Here is a 19,873-nt window from a genome sequence, read left to right as displayed (position 1 = left end):
AATGTTGTGTAAAAATGATGTAATAATCTTTCTGTGTTGATTAAACAAATACAACCAAACACATTAATCATGATCACGTGCGCAATGAACAATAAAAAAAACGTGACAAGTGGAGATACCTTAAAGATACTGTAAACGTAATACATTTGGTTTTGTTTTATATTTAGCGCTTTTGGCGGAGTGCGGCTTTCACTAAGTCAAGTACATCGCCTAGTACCATGTATATATGTATAAGAATAGTCACATTCAGGGATACGCTAATTCAAATCAACGCCAACTTGATCGAAAACCCGCCAAATATCGTACACGCCATATATAATACGTTTACAGTAAATTACTTGTATTTTATAATTGTTATTATTGTGAAGTGAGCAATTCAGAGGTGCTGTGAACTATAACTGATGTTCAGTTTGGTATGCTTTTTTATTACCAAGTACATTTACTTGTATATTACTCAAATTTATATAGAAATCTCTTGCTAGTAAAAGTACTAATAATAGTTACGTCATTGGTGTTTTACACGATGTCAATGTTTTAACTTGATGATAGACAAATTTAATGCGTTAGTCAAAAATCTTTTTACTAGATTAGGGAAAGCGGTAAACTCTAAAAATGCAATATTCATCTGTAAAAACATTAAAATTTCATTTACATTTTGACAATTTACGATAAGCTTAAATGAAATACAATATAGCATACCTTGCAACAATCTGATTACACACGGGTATTAGAACAGCTGATTTTTAATCAGATTTGACCTTGCAAAAAAGTTTGATAGAAAACCTGCACAATTTCATCAAGGAACCAGTGCGAGTTATCTTTCTTGTTCAAACTAGAGGTACTGTGAGCAAGCTCACAATTGATACCCCCCGCTAAGATAAAAATCAAATGCTTGTATTTTTCCAATTATAGAAAATATTGGATGAATCTATTTCACCGTCTATTTTCTTTAAATAACAACTGCTCTATTTTTTTAAGACTGTTGGTCATAAGCAATATTTGTGTGAAGTAAGAACATTCAATGCTTCTCCATAAGAAAGATAATGACCGGACACGAATTTTGCACTTTTTCTGCCAGTGACCTTGACCTTGCCCAAATGACCTTGGGTCAAGGTCATGACACACCCTTTGGTCCTAAGCAATATTTGTGTGAAGTTAGAACATTCATTGCTTCTCCATAAGAAAGATAATGACCGGACACAAATTTTGCACTATTTTCCCCAACGACCTTGACCTTGCCCAAATGACCTTGGATCAAGGTCATGACACACCCTTAGGTCATAAGCAATCTTTGTGTGAATTAAAAACTTCCAATGTTTCTCCATAAGAAAGATATGGGCCGGGCACAAATTTTGCACTTTTTCTGCCAGTGACCTTGACCTAATGACCTTGGGTCAAGGTCATGACACACCCTTAGGTCATAAGCAATCTTTGTGTGAAGAAAGAACTTCCAATGTTTCTCCATAAGAAAGATATGGACCGGACACGAATTTTGTATTATTTTTGCCAGTGACCTTGACCTTGCCCAAATGACCTTGGGTCAAGGTCATGACACACCCTTAGGTCATAAGCAATCTTTGTGTGCAGTAAGAACTTCCAATGTTTCTCCATAAGAAAGATATGGACCGGACACGATTGCACAGACAGACGGACAGACTGACGGACAGACAAGGTGATTCCTATATATATATAATTATTATATATTTTGTATAATGAACATTGTAGCAAGCTTGCTCTGTATGTAATGTAGGGTTCCAGGGACATTTGAATAAAATAGTTGATCAAATTAGAATTATATCAAGTCTCTATTAGTTAATGATAAATATTGAATTCTCATACAGATCTAAAATTTATGAAGTTGGTTAAAATTGACCCATTGCTTCCACTGGAGATGATTAATATCTTTGGCTCAGATGAAATAAAACAGAGACAGTTGAGAGTGTTTTGGAGATTTATTTTATTTGTCACATAACAAACATTGGCTCATGACAAGATTAAAATGTTAAAACTTTGCCACATCGCTACTAACGCATCCGTGTTATTTGTTCATATAAGTTCCACTGATTTTAGCAAGATTATCTCTTTGAAAGACTTGTCAAAACCAACATCAGTCATCTCAAAACTTGACTGAAAAATTACTCTTAAGACTAGAAATATATAAAAGATCCTTTAAATATATTGCACATGTAGAAAATGCCATAAACAAACTGATATGTTAATTTTAACATTAATCTCATCCTCTGAGTGAGTTGTTTTAACTTTTGGAATCATATGATACAGATATTTAGGTGGAATAACACATCATCACAAAATGGCTGACCGCTGATCGTAACGACATTTCGTTTTATTTAAAGGATTTTGTGGACTAAAGCATATAACTTACTCCATAGCCGAGTGGATAAAGAATCGGACATGTGATCCGTACATCCCGAGTTCGAATCCCGCAGGAGCTTTAGTTGTTACTTACTGGATAATTATTTCAGATATTAATTTTTATCCCCAAACTGCAAATTTTTCTCTTATTTGACATTTGTACAGTTTATTTATAATTTTATCTTTCATTATCAAAAAATTTCCTGTTAATTTGAGGGACTTTTTCCAGGTGTGTTATTCCACCCTAAAAGCAGTTAAATACTTGTCATGGGAATTATATACAGTAAATCTTTGCCCAAGGAATGTTCTACAAATCTGTGATTTGTTGATTGTGAGAAAAAAAAAACCAACATTTTTTGGTGGTTAAAAATATAACAATGAAAATTAAACTACATAAAAATAACTCAATCCCAATTACTTCAACACAAACATTTGACAAAACAAAAAACCCAGATATGTTGATGAGCAAATTTTGTTATAAAATCAATGTCAAGAGGTTTTTGATTCCAAAAAGCATGAAAAGCAAGCTCTGCTCCTAAACAACCATGAATATATTACATGTAGGATTGTTTTTCAAATTATCATGTACCAGTACACTTGTACCTTACATGTACCTATAACTAGTACATTAAAAACATGAAAATCAATTTTCCCGCAATGTTGGGTAACAGGAAATTGGTACATGTTTTATCAAGTTTCGATCCTATAATATCATACATGCATTGTTAAACCTTGTTATCTCAAACTTAACAGAGCCAAGCAAAACCTAATGTATTGTAATGTATTAAGAAACATTGTGAATTCTAAATAAATTCAATTCAACATAGTCCGGGTATTTGGGAAATATTCAAGATAAGGAAGTTCAATGTTATATCTTCTCCAACTGTTTTGATTGAGTTCAGTGCATAATGTTGGCATACGGAAATATCACGAACTGTGTTTTGCCACTCTAAGCTCAAATAAAAGTTCTTCATTGCGAAGGCACAAAAAGACAACTGAAGGCAATATGTACAACTAAAGTCAAACTTTGTTATCTCGATCTAGATGGTACTGTTTAAAATTTAGAGACATCCGAGTATTCGAGATATCAAGGGTAAAATACTTAAAAAATAAGTGATTGGGATATATCACTTCGACATATCCATTGTATTCAAGATATCAGTGTTCAAGATATCGAAGTCTAACTGTACTATTATATCAAAGTTTTAGAGCTATGTTGTTTTGGCTGGCTTGGCCTAGAGAATACAGACTGTATTATCATCTCTTTTACACATATGAATCCTGATCTCTTACTGTGTAGCTTTACAACAAATAAAAAACCCAATTTTTACAGAGACAATTAATATCATAAATTAATGTAAAAATAAGTAGGCATGCAAAGCAAGAGTTGTTCCCATTGATGGACACGTTGTGTGGCACATAGCTGCGTAATCAATAACTTAGCTGATACAGGGAAGTCATCATCAAAATCAGGCTTCAATAAAAAAAATCCAGTTTAAAATTTGGAATGTGTATAAAATTGGATCTGCACCAAGGTGGTGAAGGGGGATAACTTAGGAAAAATAAATGCATTGCTAATTACCAATTGCTATCAAATCTACAGAAATTAGAGTGATCATACAGATATCATAGGGATAAATATCCGTGCAGATATGACTTTAAGTATTTAAGTAATTACTGAGTATTCCAACCAAAATTTCCCTGCTGTCATTCTTCTTTGTTATGATGGATTTCTAGTATGATAAATGCTGCACACAGTGTAAAACGATTTGATTATATACCACACAACAAAAACAGTCACCACATTTACAGTACATTACAATATTTGTTTACTTTGTAAATCAAAGTACATCAAAGTAAACTGGTGCAGACTCTATAAAGCATTTCACCTCTCGCACATGTATTCTTCCTTTCACTTTTTTGCTCAGCATGGAAATGATAACTATGCGTACAATATCAGTTTTATGGCAGTACAAGAACATCTCATCGAGCACCTAATAATAAAATTTGGCTTAGCTTTAATACTCATATTTAGGATCTAACAAGGTGTAAAAATAAAGATATAAAATAACTAACATTCTTTAATTCTGAGATCCTTTAAGGCTAAAAACCCATTGAAAACCTATAGTTTATTTTGTTAAGTAGCTCTGCTTCAACAAGGCTGTGCAGAAGATGTTTTCAATGATGGATAAAATGCACCAGCTGCAATGAAAGACATGAATGACTAAAAATATTCACAGGCTTTGCAACTATTCACATAAATATTCTATTAAAATATATAAATGGTATTTTGTGACAAACAATACCAACATAACATTGTAAGAAATAAAAATGGGATAAATTCTTCTCTCACTCAAGATGTCAGGCATTTTTCTGCAACAATGCACCAGTTGGCATGATCATAGGTAGAACTTACAATTCTAACATTAGGAACCTGCTTTGAAATAAGTTTTGACAACTCCCCATCTTTAAATACATGATAAAATCTGCTAAGTTCTGTAGAATTCTTAAAAAATTCGTTTCTGATTGCAGGCGAGGAAGGCACAGAAGCGGGGGGATAAGAGACTTGAACTGGCTCTGTAAGGTTCACCGTTGGCAAGCTGTGAGAATGTTGGCGAGACATGCCAATAACCTGAGTTCTTGTTTTAAGACTATCTGTAGACATGTGATCAAAACGTTTTAGAGACTGCAGTTTTGAAGGTGATATGTCAGACATGGAATGCTTAAGTTGTGCACCATTAGGTCTTGAAAGTTTGGTGGATGTTTGATGACCATGAAAATCACTGGCTTTATCTTTCATGCAAATTACCCCTGTGTCTGGGGATTCATTGCTCAAAAAGACTTCTTCTGAATCCTCTGAAGTAATCTCCTTTCTATAGTTTGGACAACTGCTCATTGGAAACTCCCTCACAGCAAAATCACTCACATCAACATCTTCACTTTCACACAATGGCATCTCCAATTTTGGCTTCTTCATTTTCGATGACTTCCCTTCAAAGAAGTTAAGAAAACTCTCTTTGATTGAGGCAAATAATGTCAACTTATTTTTCTTTTCTTTCACACTGTCTTCCATTAAAGCATATGATTTGTTATCCAAGTCACTATTCAAACAAAAATACTGGCCAAGGCTTGGCTTATGCTCTGGGCAAAGGTCACATATGAAGTTTGATTTGCTTGCATTGTAATCCTGAAGATTTGCAGAAAATTCGTGTGAAGAACACAAATCCTTTGCTTTGTTAATTCTTGCATTTCCTTGTTTACTGCACTCATCACTTTGGAAGCCATTGGTTTCAACATCTCTGGAATGCTTTTTTAGTAAACTTTCTTCTCTTGCTGTTGATGCTGAGACTTGAGCTGTACTTTGGTTTCTTAAAGGTGGGAGAGAATCATCCAACACTGGAATCTTAGCTGCCATATGATGACTAATGCGTGTGTTATGAAAGGATGAATCCTCCACCCTATCAATATAGTCCTGTCTGTATTCAGATGCTTGTCTCTGCTCATTTTCACTGAGGTAGAACATACTGGAGGACATAGCTTTCAGTGACGCTTCAAATTTTCTACACTCTGCAGCCAAAACACTGGGCATCGTTTCGTCATGAGACTCCTCTCCAGAAAGTCCCTCCAGTGAGCTAGGGAGGGTGTTACACCTGTGTTTCTGAGTAAACTGAGACCCCTGGGTGACAGTTCTCAGATACGCCTGTAGCTGTGTCTCGTCGTGCTCAGTGCCTGGGTCTGAGAGTGTGCGATTTAAGTTTTGGATTGACTTTCTGGAGTCCTCTGTGTCTATTGATGACTCGCTGTCTGAACTGGCATTGCTGGACAAATCTAAGGAGCCTGTAGACAAAAAAATTGAAAATTAAGCAGAGAAACAAACACCTGTTGATTATGAATTTTTTCAGAATCAAGATAAAAGGATAATGAATGTCCCTGTCCAATGATGTAAGTTTTGAGAGTGAAAGGCTTGGGTTTTCATTAAAAAGCAAGCAGTGACCCAATCTTTGACTGCGTAGCTACTGTGGAAGGGCTGCTTTAAAGTATTTGATGTATAACGACCACATTTTGTACCTTATAAATGAATGGTCCGATATTCTTAATCCTGTTATCATTTTGAAGGTGTTATCAAATGAAAATACTCCACCAAAGGAATTTTCAAAATTTTGATTATGGTCCAACCAATTACACCTTGAATTTTGCATTGAAGTCTATAGGCAATGTATGGTTTATTAAGATATTTTAAAAAAATAACTTAAAATTCGTAAAACTCTTTTTGTTAATACATGCATAATCTTTCTCTTTATTTAAATATGAAATAAAATGAATCATTTACCGCAGATATTATGACGAAATTAAAATTTTCTTTTTTTCATCAAGGGGAGATAACTCTTTAAAAAAATTAAAGTGCGAAATGACCGGTTCCTTATATGTTGTCTGTCATGTGAATTTAGTTCATTTCACTTTCATAGTTATCAAGCAATACATATTTAACTAGTTTAAAATGATTCAAAATTGTTCAATATCCCTTCATTATACATTGAATACCTTAACTGAAGCAAAAGAGCTGCATTCCCACAGAGCTCTGCAGATTTACAGTGCAAAGGTGCTGTCTGCTGTACTTGAAGTGAAACTTTTGTATTTCTGCATAGCCCCTGTACTGTAGATGTACCCTGTCTGCTTTTACAGGAGCCAACTTTCAGCATATGGAAAATTTAATGTTTAGTTTTATCTTTTAAAAATAATTTGATCCTCACCTGATCTTTTGTTGCTTTGATTACCATGCCAAGGAATCAAGACATCTTGAGCTTTAAACTGCAAAACAAAACATTCAGTTCATAAAATATCATTATATTAAATATTGGAATGTATCTTTCTTATGTACCGGTACACAGAATTCCAGTGCAAATTAGAAATACATCATAAATATTACGATACATAAAACATAATTTTTTGTTGATCAATGATACTGTGGTTTCATCAATATTCGTTGAATACCAATTTTCGTGGATTTTGTTTTTAAGTTTATCCATGAAATTAAATGTTCATGAAATTAAATGTTCATTGAAGTGCAATTTCTACTATCAATTTGTATTGAAAGGATCATTGGCCACGAATTTATGTATCCTTGAACATGTGATTTTCACTTTATCCTCGAAAATTGATGCCCTTGAATATTAATGAAACCACAGTAGATGAAGAGATTAAATGTTTATCACTATCCTTATTTTTTTCCTCATTGAAATTCTTAAATTTAATAGGATTTAACTCCCTTTGAATCACTGTTCGTATAAAGAATCAAAACTAATTTGTATGAAATCTGGTTAAATTTTGAAAGCTCTCATACCGCCAATAAAAATTCTCAGCACTTTTCATGCACATTAATGTATTGCATATCATGTCAAAATTTGGCAAAGGCATGCATTCTTGTGCAAAAGAGAACAGTAATCAATAATAAAAGGTCAAAAATTAATACACAGCTACAGTACATGTACATTTGAAGGAATCAGTTTCAGATTTTTATTAAACCACTCACTTTTCGATGTTTCTGTTCAAAAGCCCATACATAAATCATGATTTGACCACCCGGCCTAAGTAATCGACACATCTCCTTCACAGCTTGCAGTCTCCGACTCTGACTGGAGAAGTGATGGATGACTCCGATGGAGATGACAGCATCAAACGCGCCATCTCTGAAGGGGAGAGTCAGATTGTCGGCCACCAGTACCTCATGACCCTTCTTCCTTGCACCTTCTACCAAAGGTGTGCAGATATCCACTCCGATTTTTGACACCTTACTGTTGATGTGGAGATATCGACCACTACCACACCCTGTATAAATTCACAATGTGATCATCCAATATTCAATGAAAGTACCAATTTGAAAGAACTTTCAAACAAGACCATTGTCCACTAATTTATGTATCTAGGTAGTCAATTTCACTGAATCCAGGAAAAATTTAGACCCATATTAGTAAAAATAATAATGAAACCCCTGGAATAATATACGGTATGACATGTTTATTACAATATTCTGATTATCTCATTGAAACCTGAATTTTATTCTCTAAGTCATGTTCTTATATCATGTTGCTTTTGCATTTTTTGATTCAGCTACCTATATCAGCAACTACAGAACCAGGGGGCAAGTCCTTGAGAAACCTGCGGACATTCGGCCAAGCCTTCTGTGAAATCTCGCTGAACTTTGGAGCAATCTGGTCGTACACATTGTAAACATGTTTTCTTTCCAAGTGAAGGTCCCTGTGTTTTCTGACATCTCGTACTGGCATGGTGAGCACGAGTCTGAAAGAAGTCGATTTCACTTGACATAATAATCAATACAATACAAATATGATACAATCTTCAAAGCTAGATTCTTCCACGAGTGACATGATGGTGGGTTATCCATTATTCTCAATTCAATATACAATTATAATGTCATAATGCTGACACTACCCCCCCCCCCCCCCCCCAAAAAAAAAATATAAAAATCAATGATATTCTCATTATTTATCTCTCTTTTCCATCTACTATTCTGCAAAATCAACAGAGAATGAATACTTTAGGCTAAAGTACCAATAAATTTGTTACACATTAACACTAATAACTAATAACCCCCCCCCCTCCCACTTAACTGTTTTTGCTTAAGATTTTGGTACATTGTTGAGTTCTTTCTTTTTTTAATTTTGCTAGCTGGAAAAGAATGGGTACCACACAGAAACAGATAATTAAGAGATAATTGATATAATATGAATGCAACAATGGTACTTGCCTCCATCTAACTACAGCTGTGTTTCAGGTGTTGCCTTCTTTTCAAACAATACATCTCAGCATTTATCCATGCGCTTGGCTCAGGTTAGCTTTGTTGTCTCACAGGCAGCCTGGCTTAGTCCCCTGGTAGCTCCATATAATATCTATAACCACATCATGACAACAACTTCAACAAAAACATTAATTCTGACAGTCAGAATTACTATTTCTGTTTATATTTGTTCAACTATTTTGAGGTCCACCTTAATTATTGTATTACATACTGGTAGGCGTGTGCTATACAATGTCCCAACACGTGACATCTTGAAAAATGATCGGATATCAATGAAAACACAAAGATTTGTACCGGTATTTCCCGAAGGACAAATATGGATGAATTGGATCAGTTTGTAATTCCCTAACCTTGCCCCAAGCTAATTTATCTGAAATAAATCAGTAGAGTACATGCTCTAAATAGCCAGTACACCGATTGAGTGGGTACTTCGACATTTCATGCATGAAAAGTGAAACCTTTAATAAAAATAATGTATCATCAAATTCTTAATGAAACTGGAAGATGAAGGATTTTCCTTTCCATCCAGATCTGATATCTCTTAAATAATGGAAATAGCCATGACAATTGGTTTTCTTTCCAAGTTTCAATGAATAATTATTTCAAACAAAAATTTTCCAGGTAAAATTAAAAGATACTAGTTCATGCGTCATAATGACTGACATAAATGGGAATAATTGAGAGAGCCTTTGGAGCTATTACTCTGAGCGTGCTACATAACTATTAAACCCTCACAATAGCTCTATCTGATATCACTCTGGATCCGTGTGTGTTGTGACAAAAAGTCTACAATAATTACACTAAACATGTTTCTCATAATAAAATCAATCTCCATCCACAAGCTGGGAGCAGAAAAATTAATTTGTACACTTTATTTCCATATCCTGCTGGAGTTCAACCGTGCTATTGTGGTGTCGGTATTGAGGTTTTTATACACATGAGCACGAACTGCGACAACCCAGTGGAAATCAAGATTTTTCCTCATCAGGATATGCATAGCTAGTCTAAACAAGGTTATATTGGTATTAAAAATTTTTGATATGAAATCAACTTCATATTTTTGAGAGAGAGGATACAAGAATTCAAAAGATCAAATGTCTTTTTAAAATCTTATTTCAATCAGTTGAGAGAGGGGAACGTGGAACCACACAAATTTTGGTTGCCTGACATTAATTTACACAAAAAATGCATAATTGTACCGGTACATACTAAGGACTTCAACTTATTAGCATTTGAAATGTAATTAAGCTTGTGCTTGATTCTGGTAATTCAATTCTTTCACACACTAAAATTTTACTCTAACCCCTAAGATTAAGCCTTAGATGTAACATACATTTTCAATTTTTTAAATATTGTCCATATTCATTTAGATAGTTACCGGTATTGATAATTAGCTACAACTAGTTATTTGTAAAGCAGCTAACTACATATACCAGGCTGAGTACAGTAAAACACGGTTACAGCGAAATGCTTATAATGAATTGACGCTTACAGCGAAGTGATTTTCATTCCCCGTGACTATATTACATGTTATAAACTTGACGGATATAACGAATTACGCTTATAACGAAGCAAAATCACCCATCCATGGCACTTCGTTATAACCGTGTTTTACTGTATATTACAGTCAAATAGAGTATTCACAGTACCTATACAGGTCTAGGCATGCTTTCATATTCCATTAATTAAGGCATTACTATCTGGTAAGTTTAATTAATCATGAGAATAACATGCTACCAGTTGAACTGACAGGGTCCCAAAATATCAGGAAACAGGATTACTGATTGCGTAGAGATGGACCAAAAATCAATGCCAGATTGCATGGGATATGCCAAGAAGACCCATTTTTAACCCTTATCACACAAAACAACCCCTTTGCTAGAAATAGATTAATTAGTTTAATGAATTTCAAACAACTATGGTCAGAAATTTCTGGGAATCCTATAAAAAAAAAGAGAGAGTTTTAATTTGTTGAAAAAAGTTAAGACAAATTGTCTGTTTAAATTTTAATATACCTACATTGCTCCTTTAATTAAAAAAAAAAGGCTGCACAAAGTAAATTCTCATTTAACGTCACCTTCAAATATGAAACCAACCTACGAGTCAGGGCAAACAAGTTATTTTTATTCAATTATACATTGATACAAATACAGTGAGTATTCAAGCTACATATACCCAGTAGACTAGCTTTTTAATGATCTTTCCTGTGGGTTAACATAAAGACAACCTCATTGATTATCCAATATATAATCCATAATGTGCCCTAAAAATTACATATTACCGGTACTACAGATTGCAGTATTTCAGTTGCAAAAAGTAAAGTCAAACTATAAAAGATAAAACTGAAAACAGTTTGATTTTTTTAAATGACAATACCTTGTTTCTCCTAACCTACACACATATGGGTTACGTTAAACAAAGAAATAACTTTGGACAGCCTAACTTCCATCCAAATGTAATATACATTTCCTGTTGACTCTACAGAGCTATCCATGCATGTTAGTAGAATGTCATTTTTCAAGGCTATATCATCATCTTGTTTTGATAGATAGAATGATTTAACCCTACGGCAAATGTCTTCATACTCAGTAACGCAAAATTGACTGCGTGGGTAAAATCCCACAAATCAAACCTATTTTCGTAAATAACAAATCTAAATCTATGAACTAGCTGCCTTTGATAATGGGTTCAATATTATGAGATTTGGTAAGTATTCTCAAATAGATGAAATGAATGTCAAACGAAGTCAAATTTCTTTGTCTATACATCAAATTATTAAAACAAATTAAAAAATTGTCAACAAACATCCCCATATATGATAATAAACAAAAACCAATTTATACAAGATAAATTTTTATGTAATTTTCTTTTTCCATTAAAGAATATGAGGATCGATCAACTTGCATTACTTTTTACTATAAACAAGGTATTATTTTATTTCGGAATAATTATTTTCCTCGGAATTCACCTTTTTCCTGATGGAATATTGTAATTGGCCCTAATAGCCTTAGTTACATGAAAAAAAATATAAATCCATGAGATAGTGTGATTTTAGCAGTGGCAGGGGTAATGGAGAAAAATACATGATTTTCTATGCTCTGAATTTATATACCAGTATTTATCTTATTTATTTGTTTTAATTTATTCTATTTATTTGTTTTGTAATTGTTTGTTTGTTCTTTATTTGATAAATTTTCATTTGTATAAAATCAGATTTATACGACAAATCTCCTAACATCTTCCGGTAGAAAAAGGGGGGGGGGGGTGGGTTAGTTTTTCACTGAAAAACTAACCCCCTTAGTTTTTCAGTGAAAAGCTAACCCCCCCCCCCCCCATTCGCGTAAAATCCAGCTGCCTTTCAATTTAGACATTAATATTTGATCTGTAAAACGTAAATCATCTCCACAAGCTGTAAATTCGCCACTATAACATCGTAGATGTTGACTGGAAGCAACACTGCACTCCTCAAATCTAAGCTTACAATGAAACGAAGTGAAGTAGCCTTTGTATGCGACAATGCTTGGCTAAAACGCGATGGCTACGATCGAGACGTACATAATCCAAACTGCGGTCGCGGCAGTTAAGAAATTCACCGAATTCCGAGTTACAATAAAACATCATAGCTATAAGCCGGACGTTATTTACATGACAAGTTCCAACAAGCACTGCATCCATTGCCACAGAAGATTTACCGCTCCGCGTCACTTCCGTGTTCGTGACGTCATATATTCTGTTTGCACTGAGAGTTGAAATTGATCGGCGGATCATGAATTAAGCCTGAAATATCTACGAACTTAAAATTGGATACATCTTATCAGTCCCTGGCGACATGAAAATAAATATAATTTCAGCGGGGTTTACATGCTAAGTGTTTACACATTACTTAAGTAGAAATACTAACGTAACAAGTATATTTTCTCATATTTTACAGGTATAACGTGCGAGTACCCATTATTGCCGAACGATACACATTTTTTATATATCACTCTCTTAATATAAGCTGTCATGTGAAAATTTCTATGCAAATTTCTGCATTGTTCATTCATATAACTTGAGTGGAGTTTTTTATTTCAAAGCTACCTAAAACGACTTACTTTTGACTAAAAATAAACCCTGTCCATGACCTTCGATAAACAGGAAGTCGAGTACCCATTATTGCCGCTTATATCTTTTCGTCATTATTCAATAATTAGCGGCAAATAAGCAAAAAATTTTAAAGGATCTCACAATGTCAGACAATTGAAAGATTTTAAAATAAGAATTTATTTCATAAATGCAGTTTTAAAGAATTTTACGTAATATATTTTTTCAATGTCTCTGCGACCGCATGCGCAGAAAATAACAACAAACAGGAGAACATGTGCTTTACAGGACTTGCGACATATGGATCGCTGCATGCGCCGTCCCGGTATGACAATGAATGTCGAACCATTTGCAAGGTTCTGGCAAACACTGGTATACCAACAGACACAATTTTCACGCGAAATCCAGCTGTTAAAGTTTTTTCCGCCCTACTGATTGTTGCATGGGGGCACTTTGCTGGGACATGGACATGACAGGCGGAATACAATGTGGTGTCAACTAATACATTGACTTTAGCAGTAATGGTAGGTGGGTAGATTAGTCAATATCACTTGGATACTTTGATAAACAGATATTTCATTGGAATTGATATTTTTGATAATGTGCAATCCCCCCACCCCCCATATACACGAGTAACACAGAGCAATAGAAATACTAAAATGCATTTATAATTTTCCTGGAGAAGACGGATGCAAAGTTAAACATTGGTTTAGATGTAAATCACTTTATTATGCTACCAATCCTACATTGAGAAGAACTAGTACCCTGAATCAGGAGAACCCATGCATGCATGTACTTGGAATAAGTGTTAAGTATCCTTTAATAGAACAATTAGAAGTCATATTGGGTATGAATTCTTTTAGAGAATCAATACCCTGGAAAAATTGTGCCAAAAGTTATATTGAACATGACCGAGAAAAGAAATCTAGCATGCCGTAATGCCATATAGTTAATTATGTTTTATAGTCTGTCCCAAGTTATTGCTTAAATCAATTTTTGATGATTTTTTATAAAAATACACATACCTGTGAAAGAAAAACAATTGGAAAGGGAATATATCAAAGATATCTTCATTGAACAATTATCCCTTTTTAATCATAAAATTTCACAGGAACAAAAACAAGTTTATTACGGAGATTTATAATGGGAAATGTTTACATCTTTTCTCCATTCGGAATACACTCGGAATACATTGTGCAATTTTTTATTCTTATTAATGGCTGATGCAATGCAAAATCTTCGTAGACTTTCAATTTTTCGATGTGTATTGAAACCTGAAGCGGTAGAGGGTGCGTTTCAAAACAGATAATCTGGACATTTTTAATATTAGTGGATGAACGCAGTTTGAGCTCAAAAGTGTTTACTATTATTGAAATATCAAGCAAAAATTGGTGAAAGCAAAAACTCAGGACAGAGTATACCTATTATAAAGCTATATTATTCCATGTGGGGCAAACACTGGCATCAGTCTGTAGTCCATGAATTTAAAAATGAGAAAATATTTGATCCATATATGTTTTTGAGTGTTTGAAAATGGGAAAACTTTTCAATTTAATGCAAATTATCAATCTGTTCCTGTTCAAAAGATTTTGAAATAAAACATGGTCTCATAAGTTCCATTTCTTTTAGGGCCTATAAAAAAAATTTGTGTGTTTAGGGTAACACTGATGAAAAAAGTAGGATAGGAAGGTAGAGTTTTTTTTTATTTCATCATATTTTTTTTCTGCATGAATTCTAAGAATGTTTATTTGTGTCGTGTTGAAAAACAGTTTTTTTTCAATAGAAATAACATTAAATTCACAATCAGATAAAATCAGACGTCTAAAAATGGTAGGATCAAGGCTTTTTTGTAGGTTAGGTCGGGTTACCCTAAACACACAACTTTTTTTTTTTAGGCGTAGTGTGCAAGTAACATGCAATAAAAGCTAAAAAAAAAAATCATCACAGATGGATGTTTATGTAAAGCTAAGTCAAAAGCTCATATAAGATGAATCAAAAAATCCTAAACCACAGGTCCCGAGATCAAATATAGCAGGGGCTTTTGTTTTTATGAAAAGCAATACATTTTTAAAAAGTTGATTTTTCCCTAAAATTGAACACTTTTTCCATCATTTTGAAGTCAAATGCATGCTTAAATTTCATATCTTGAAGAAATATACTTATTTTTTACTAGAAGGTCTGTCCTTCTGATTGTCAGATTGGTTTACTTTATGAGAAAATGTATTAAATTTAAAACTTTAGATTATCTGTGTTGAAAAAACAATGTTTTACTATAATGGTGTCTTGTGTCAGTTGAGTGTAGCGAAATATATGCATGTTTTTGCCTACTTTTAGCTAGTACTTCGATCACCTCAGAGATGTGGTATGGAATTTGTTTGCCAATTGCCAAAGTTATTACCATAAGTTAACAAAGATGCAAAGCCTATATAGAGAAGTGAAAAGGGAATGCATGTAAGTAAAATGATTTGTTCCATCAACTAAAAATGATTAATTTTATTTAGACTTTCATGACAGAAAATCAACTTTGGTCAAAAGTACCTGTATATGTTTTTGAGTGTGGAATATTTACAAGCATGCTATGTTATGTGTTTCAGGTAAATTTCAAGAACATTTCCCCACTCTACATTCATTATCAGATGACCAAGTTTCTCCTGGGTTACCCAAGACATATTGGCAAGAAAACAGAAATTCTTTTTTTAAATTTAAAAAAGCAGGAATTTATCCAAATTAAGAGTAAGATGGCTCTCATGGATGCCTATGATAAATAATAACAGCTGTTTATAAATTTATTGAAAAAATTGTAAATACATTTGTAATTTGTACTTAGATAATACAGATGACTGTACATTGATATGATAAGGTTGATTCTAAAAAAAATACTGTACATTGTACATCTGTTGTAAATTTTAAAAAGGAATTACATGTAACAATTATAAAAGAATTTTTAAGCAGATAGATGGTAAATACTTCAAATTTTCAGTTACTTCTTTCATTATTCCAAAAAATATTTTTGTAGAGAATAGCAGAATGTTGTAAATGTTGAAAGTGGATTCGTAAATATTTGAATTGTAATTTATATTTTTTCCATGTATTTGTCAATTGAGTAGATTTATGTTGCCATTTGCAAATTACCTGTGTGCAAGTTTTATTTTTTTTCAAAGTTAAACTGTTATGGTCAATATCAAATTTAGTTGGACATTTTTGTAACTTCCATTTGGAAAAGTATTTTCATTTGGAATGTAGGTAAACTTGTTTATATATATTTGCCATGATAGATGTTGGCAATTTAAAGCAATATGAGCTGCAATTTTCATGTTGAAAATTTTTTTTCAAGAAAATGTTATTTTGAACTAAAATGACAAAAAATATCATGGTCTTAAAATTTCTGTTAGCTCTGTTTTTGTGGGAAAAGCCATTAAGAAGCCTTAATTGGAGCAAAATTAAATTATTGTCATCCTGTACGAAAAATTGATCTGCTATATATATGTTCCTTATTAGGGAAATCTTTCTCCTGACAAAAATTAATGATTTTTTTCAATTTTATCATAAGAGTTTAAGTTACAGGCAGACTTATCATACTAGCAGGTTTTTGCAGCAAAATAAATTTCTAAAAAATACAGCCCATATTGCTTTAAATGCAAGTGTATGATTTTGGAAATTTTATAAGAATTAGATTACTTATTGAAATGCTTTGTTTTATATAACATTTACAAATTTGACACAGTTTGGGTAAACTAGGTATTAAATGATTTTTTTTTTCCTCAAAAGTTGCCTGAATGTCAGATAGAAATTTGATCTGTAATCAACTGGATTTGTAAGTGAATATATGCTATGGTTATTTATAAAAATATCTTCAGTCTAGGTAGTAGGTACTGATATTTTATATGGCATTGGTCATGACTTGGCTTTTTTCAATAGGTTCACAGTTGGATTAAAAAAAAGATAAATGAAAAGAATTTTCTATCACTTAGTAAGGAACTATTATACCTATGCCATGGCCTTGATAAGTCAATATGAACTTTAACAAAAATTAAAAATCTTATTTTCTTGTTCCATAGATATATGCAGTTACACGAAGGTCGTTTTTTAGAGAGTAATTAAAATATTGGTTAATTTATGACATGAAAGCAATTATAATTTTATTTTATACAATTTTTTAAAACAAATTTCAACAATTAAAACTTTAAAAAAAATGTTTTTGGTGATTGCACAAATATTCATCTATCCTAAAAAAGAAAATATTTATTTTTCTATTTGTAAAAAAAAAAATTCCTTTCCATACTAATTTTTTTTCACCATGATAATAATTAATAAAAATCAAAAAGATTAGAAATACATTGAACATGTTAAATGTTTTATTTAGTTGGTTAATTTTAGTGCTGTCAAGTAAAAAAAACAAATATAGGTGAGGTTCACATGCAAAACTCCTTGTTATATCACAGCAGGTGCGCGGGGGAAAATCTTTGATCCGCTTCCGGTAGCGGAAAAAATGGCGTCTCGCAAGCAAGCAGACGCTTGGTGTTCTTCGATGAATATTATTTAATATAAGTATTATCTTGAATGTTTTGGTCAAATATTATTGCAAGGAGGTAAATATACTTTGAATTTAGACCTCAACACAATATGCCCCTGTCATCAAAGTGGATTACAAGTCGTATATTCAGTGGCATGTGCCTTCGCACGGATAGGGATGGATACGTTTTCATAGGCTTACCTTTTTTATGGTCAGTTCCGAAATGTTTAGCGTATTTTTTATTTCTTCTCAATTTCAAGTGTCTTTAAAAAATCGTGTTAATCAATAACCATGGTTCTTAATTCAACAAAAACGAATAAATAGCGGATTTTTCGTTATTTTTAAGCGATCGGCAATAATGGGTACTCGGCAATAATGGGTACTCGCACGTTATATACTCTAACAGTACGGTATATAAATAACGTATATATCTTGAACAGGTATTTATATGTTTTGTTCAAGTTGTATTCATTAATTTGATTTTTTAATTACCATATTATTTCAGTTTCTGCATGTGATTACAGTACAAGCAGTACGGTTTTTTTTACTATCATGGACGTTTTGAATGCATGTTTCTTCTTAAGTCAAACTACACAAATAAGCAGTGGTGTGTAGACATGAATAAACGTCTCTCTGTTTTTAACCTGTTGGGTTCATCATTTCTTTGAAAAAAAATTCCATAATAATCAATATTATTTTAATATCTACTGACAATACTTGAAATACCACGTTTCTAATATAATGCATTCTTGACGCAGTACGTTGAATCACATAATGCATCATGCATTAGCGTGATCGTAATATTCATTCATTTTAATTTTATATTTGTAACATGCAGATATTAAAATTACATTGAAAAAAAAACCACAATGATTTCTATGGAAGTCTGCGATGTGTACGTTGTTATGAGTTGTGATAGAATTATGGGCTCATTGTAAATCTTCATTTTAATATTCCTTTTTTTTATTCATATAGCTGGAGACATTTCCCATCACCTAAGTAAAATGCTGTGTCAGTGGTCTGGCAGAAACTAAAGAGTTCTCTTCAAAATACTAATTCAAAGTTTTGAAGTTTCAGGATCCGCCCATGAATATTTCTGCCAACTAAAGTGCCGATTTTAGTGTGCAAGTCTTCCAAAACTTCTTCAAACTGACGTATAGCCTACTGTTACGTCACGAAGCTAGAACTGGAGATGTTCAGAGGCATTGGAGCACCGGTTGCAGGCAGAGAGAGAGAGAGAGAGAAAGAGAGAGAGAGAGAATATTAAATGATTTTTATGCATGCATACATTTATTTTCAGAACTATGATAAAGCATGTTAAACGGCATATATATGTACATACATGTGAATACATGAAACATACGTACATGACTGAAGAAGATTGAATATTAAATAAAAATTAAATTCACAGGAAACAGATTCGTTGAAAAGGAAAACGCTAGTTGAATTTGAACCCTAAAATATGTACGTGTATTATGCAGGCACGTAGCATCAGGGGGGGGGGGGGCAGGGGGGGCCTGGCCCCCCCACTTTTACTCGCAGCAACAAATTTTTAAAAATTTACATATAAAAAAATGAATGATAATGGAGTTGCCCCCCCCCCCCCCCCCCACTTTTTTTGAAGTTAGTAAAAAATTGATATGAAAATAAGGAAATGAGTAGTCAAATTGAATATTACCCCCCCCCCCCCTTGTAAACTGCAAATACGCATAAAATCAGATTTCATTTCCATGACATTGTGTGATAAGTGTCATACCGGTCTGACTGTAGCAAATGAGTGATTACCCCCCCCCCATTTCCTGTCTAGAATTAAATAAAGAATACATTTTTGCCATTCAAAGACACTTAAAACACCTTACACAATAATCGAAGTTTTTTATCCGGGTACTTTTGAAGTCACTTGCAATGCAAAATCTTCTTGTGAATTTTTTTCTATTTAAAAAACAACAACAAAACAAATCATGAGCTTTCATTGAGATTCTTACCTAGACCATCGGTGGGCACCACTTACAACAAGATTTGAATAACGTATTTTTTTATTTATGTTCTACCACACTGAGCTGACCTTTTAGGGAAAAAACCCGTCA

At 33.1% G+C, this 19,873-nt stretch overlaps 1 protein-coding gene and 1 long non-coding RNA gene across 5 annotated transcripts in view; one reads left to right on the top strand and one right to left on the bottom strand.

The window, feature by feature from the left end:
• Positions 1-1,933: 1,933 nt before the first annotated feature.
• LOC105337753 (uncharacterized) overlaps positions 1,934-19,873 on the bottom strand; it is a 32,477-nt gene continuing 14,537 nt past the window's right edge. For all 3 annotated transcript variants that reach the window (XM_011442625.4, XM_020071224.3, XM_034445254.2), the window contains 5 exons: positions 9,140-9,281; positions 8,486-8,670; positions 7,904-8,199; positions 7,125-7,182; positions 1,934-6,210 (listed from right to left, as the gene is read on the bottom strand). In XM_011442625.4, the coding sequence (XP_011440927.3) occupies positions 4,727-6,210; positions 7,125-7,182; positions 7,904-8,199; positions 8,486-8,657 (2,010 nt within the window). In that variant the 5' untranslated portion in view covers positions 8,658-8,670; positions 9,140-9,281 and the 3' untranslated portion in view covers positions 1,934-4,726. The remainder of the gene's footprint in view (positions 6,211-7,124; positions 7,183-7,903; positions 8,200-8,485; positions 8,671-9,139; positions 9,282-19,873) is intronic.
• Positions 13,119-16,719, top strand: LOC136273031 (uncharacterized). Of its 2 annotated transcripts, none has more exons than XR_010711157.1 (3): positions 13,119-13,797; positions 15,608-15,724; positions 15,868-16,719. It is a non-coding gene; the product is annotated as an uncharacterized lncRNA (long non-coding RNA). The 2 variants fall into 2 exon arrangements; XR_010711158.1 differs by having other exon boundaries at positions 13,119-13,801.

Source organism: Magallana gigas, chromosome 2 (genome assembly GCF_963853765.1).
Source record: "Magallana gigas chromosome 2, xbMagGiga1.1, whole genome shotgun sequence".
In the NCBI taxonomy this organism is placed as follows: Eukaryota; Metazoa; Mollusca; class Bivalvia; order Ostreida; family Ostreidae; genus Magallana; species Magallana gigas.
This window is presented reverse-complemented; position numbering and strand designations above follow the sequence as displayed.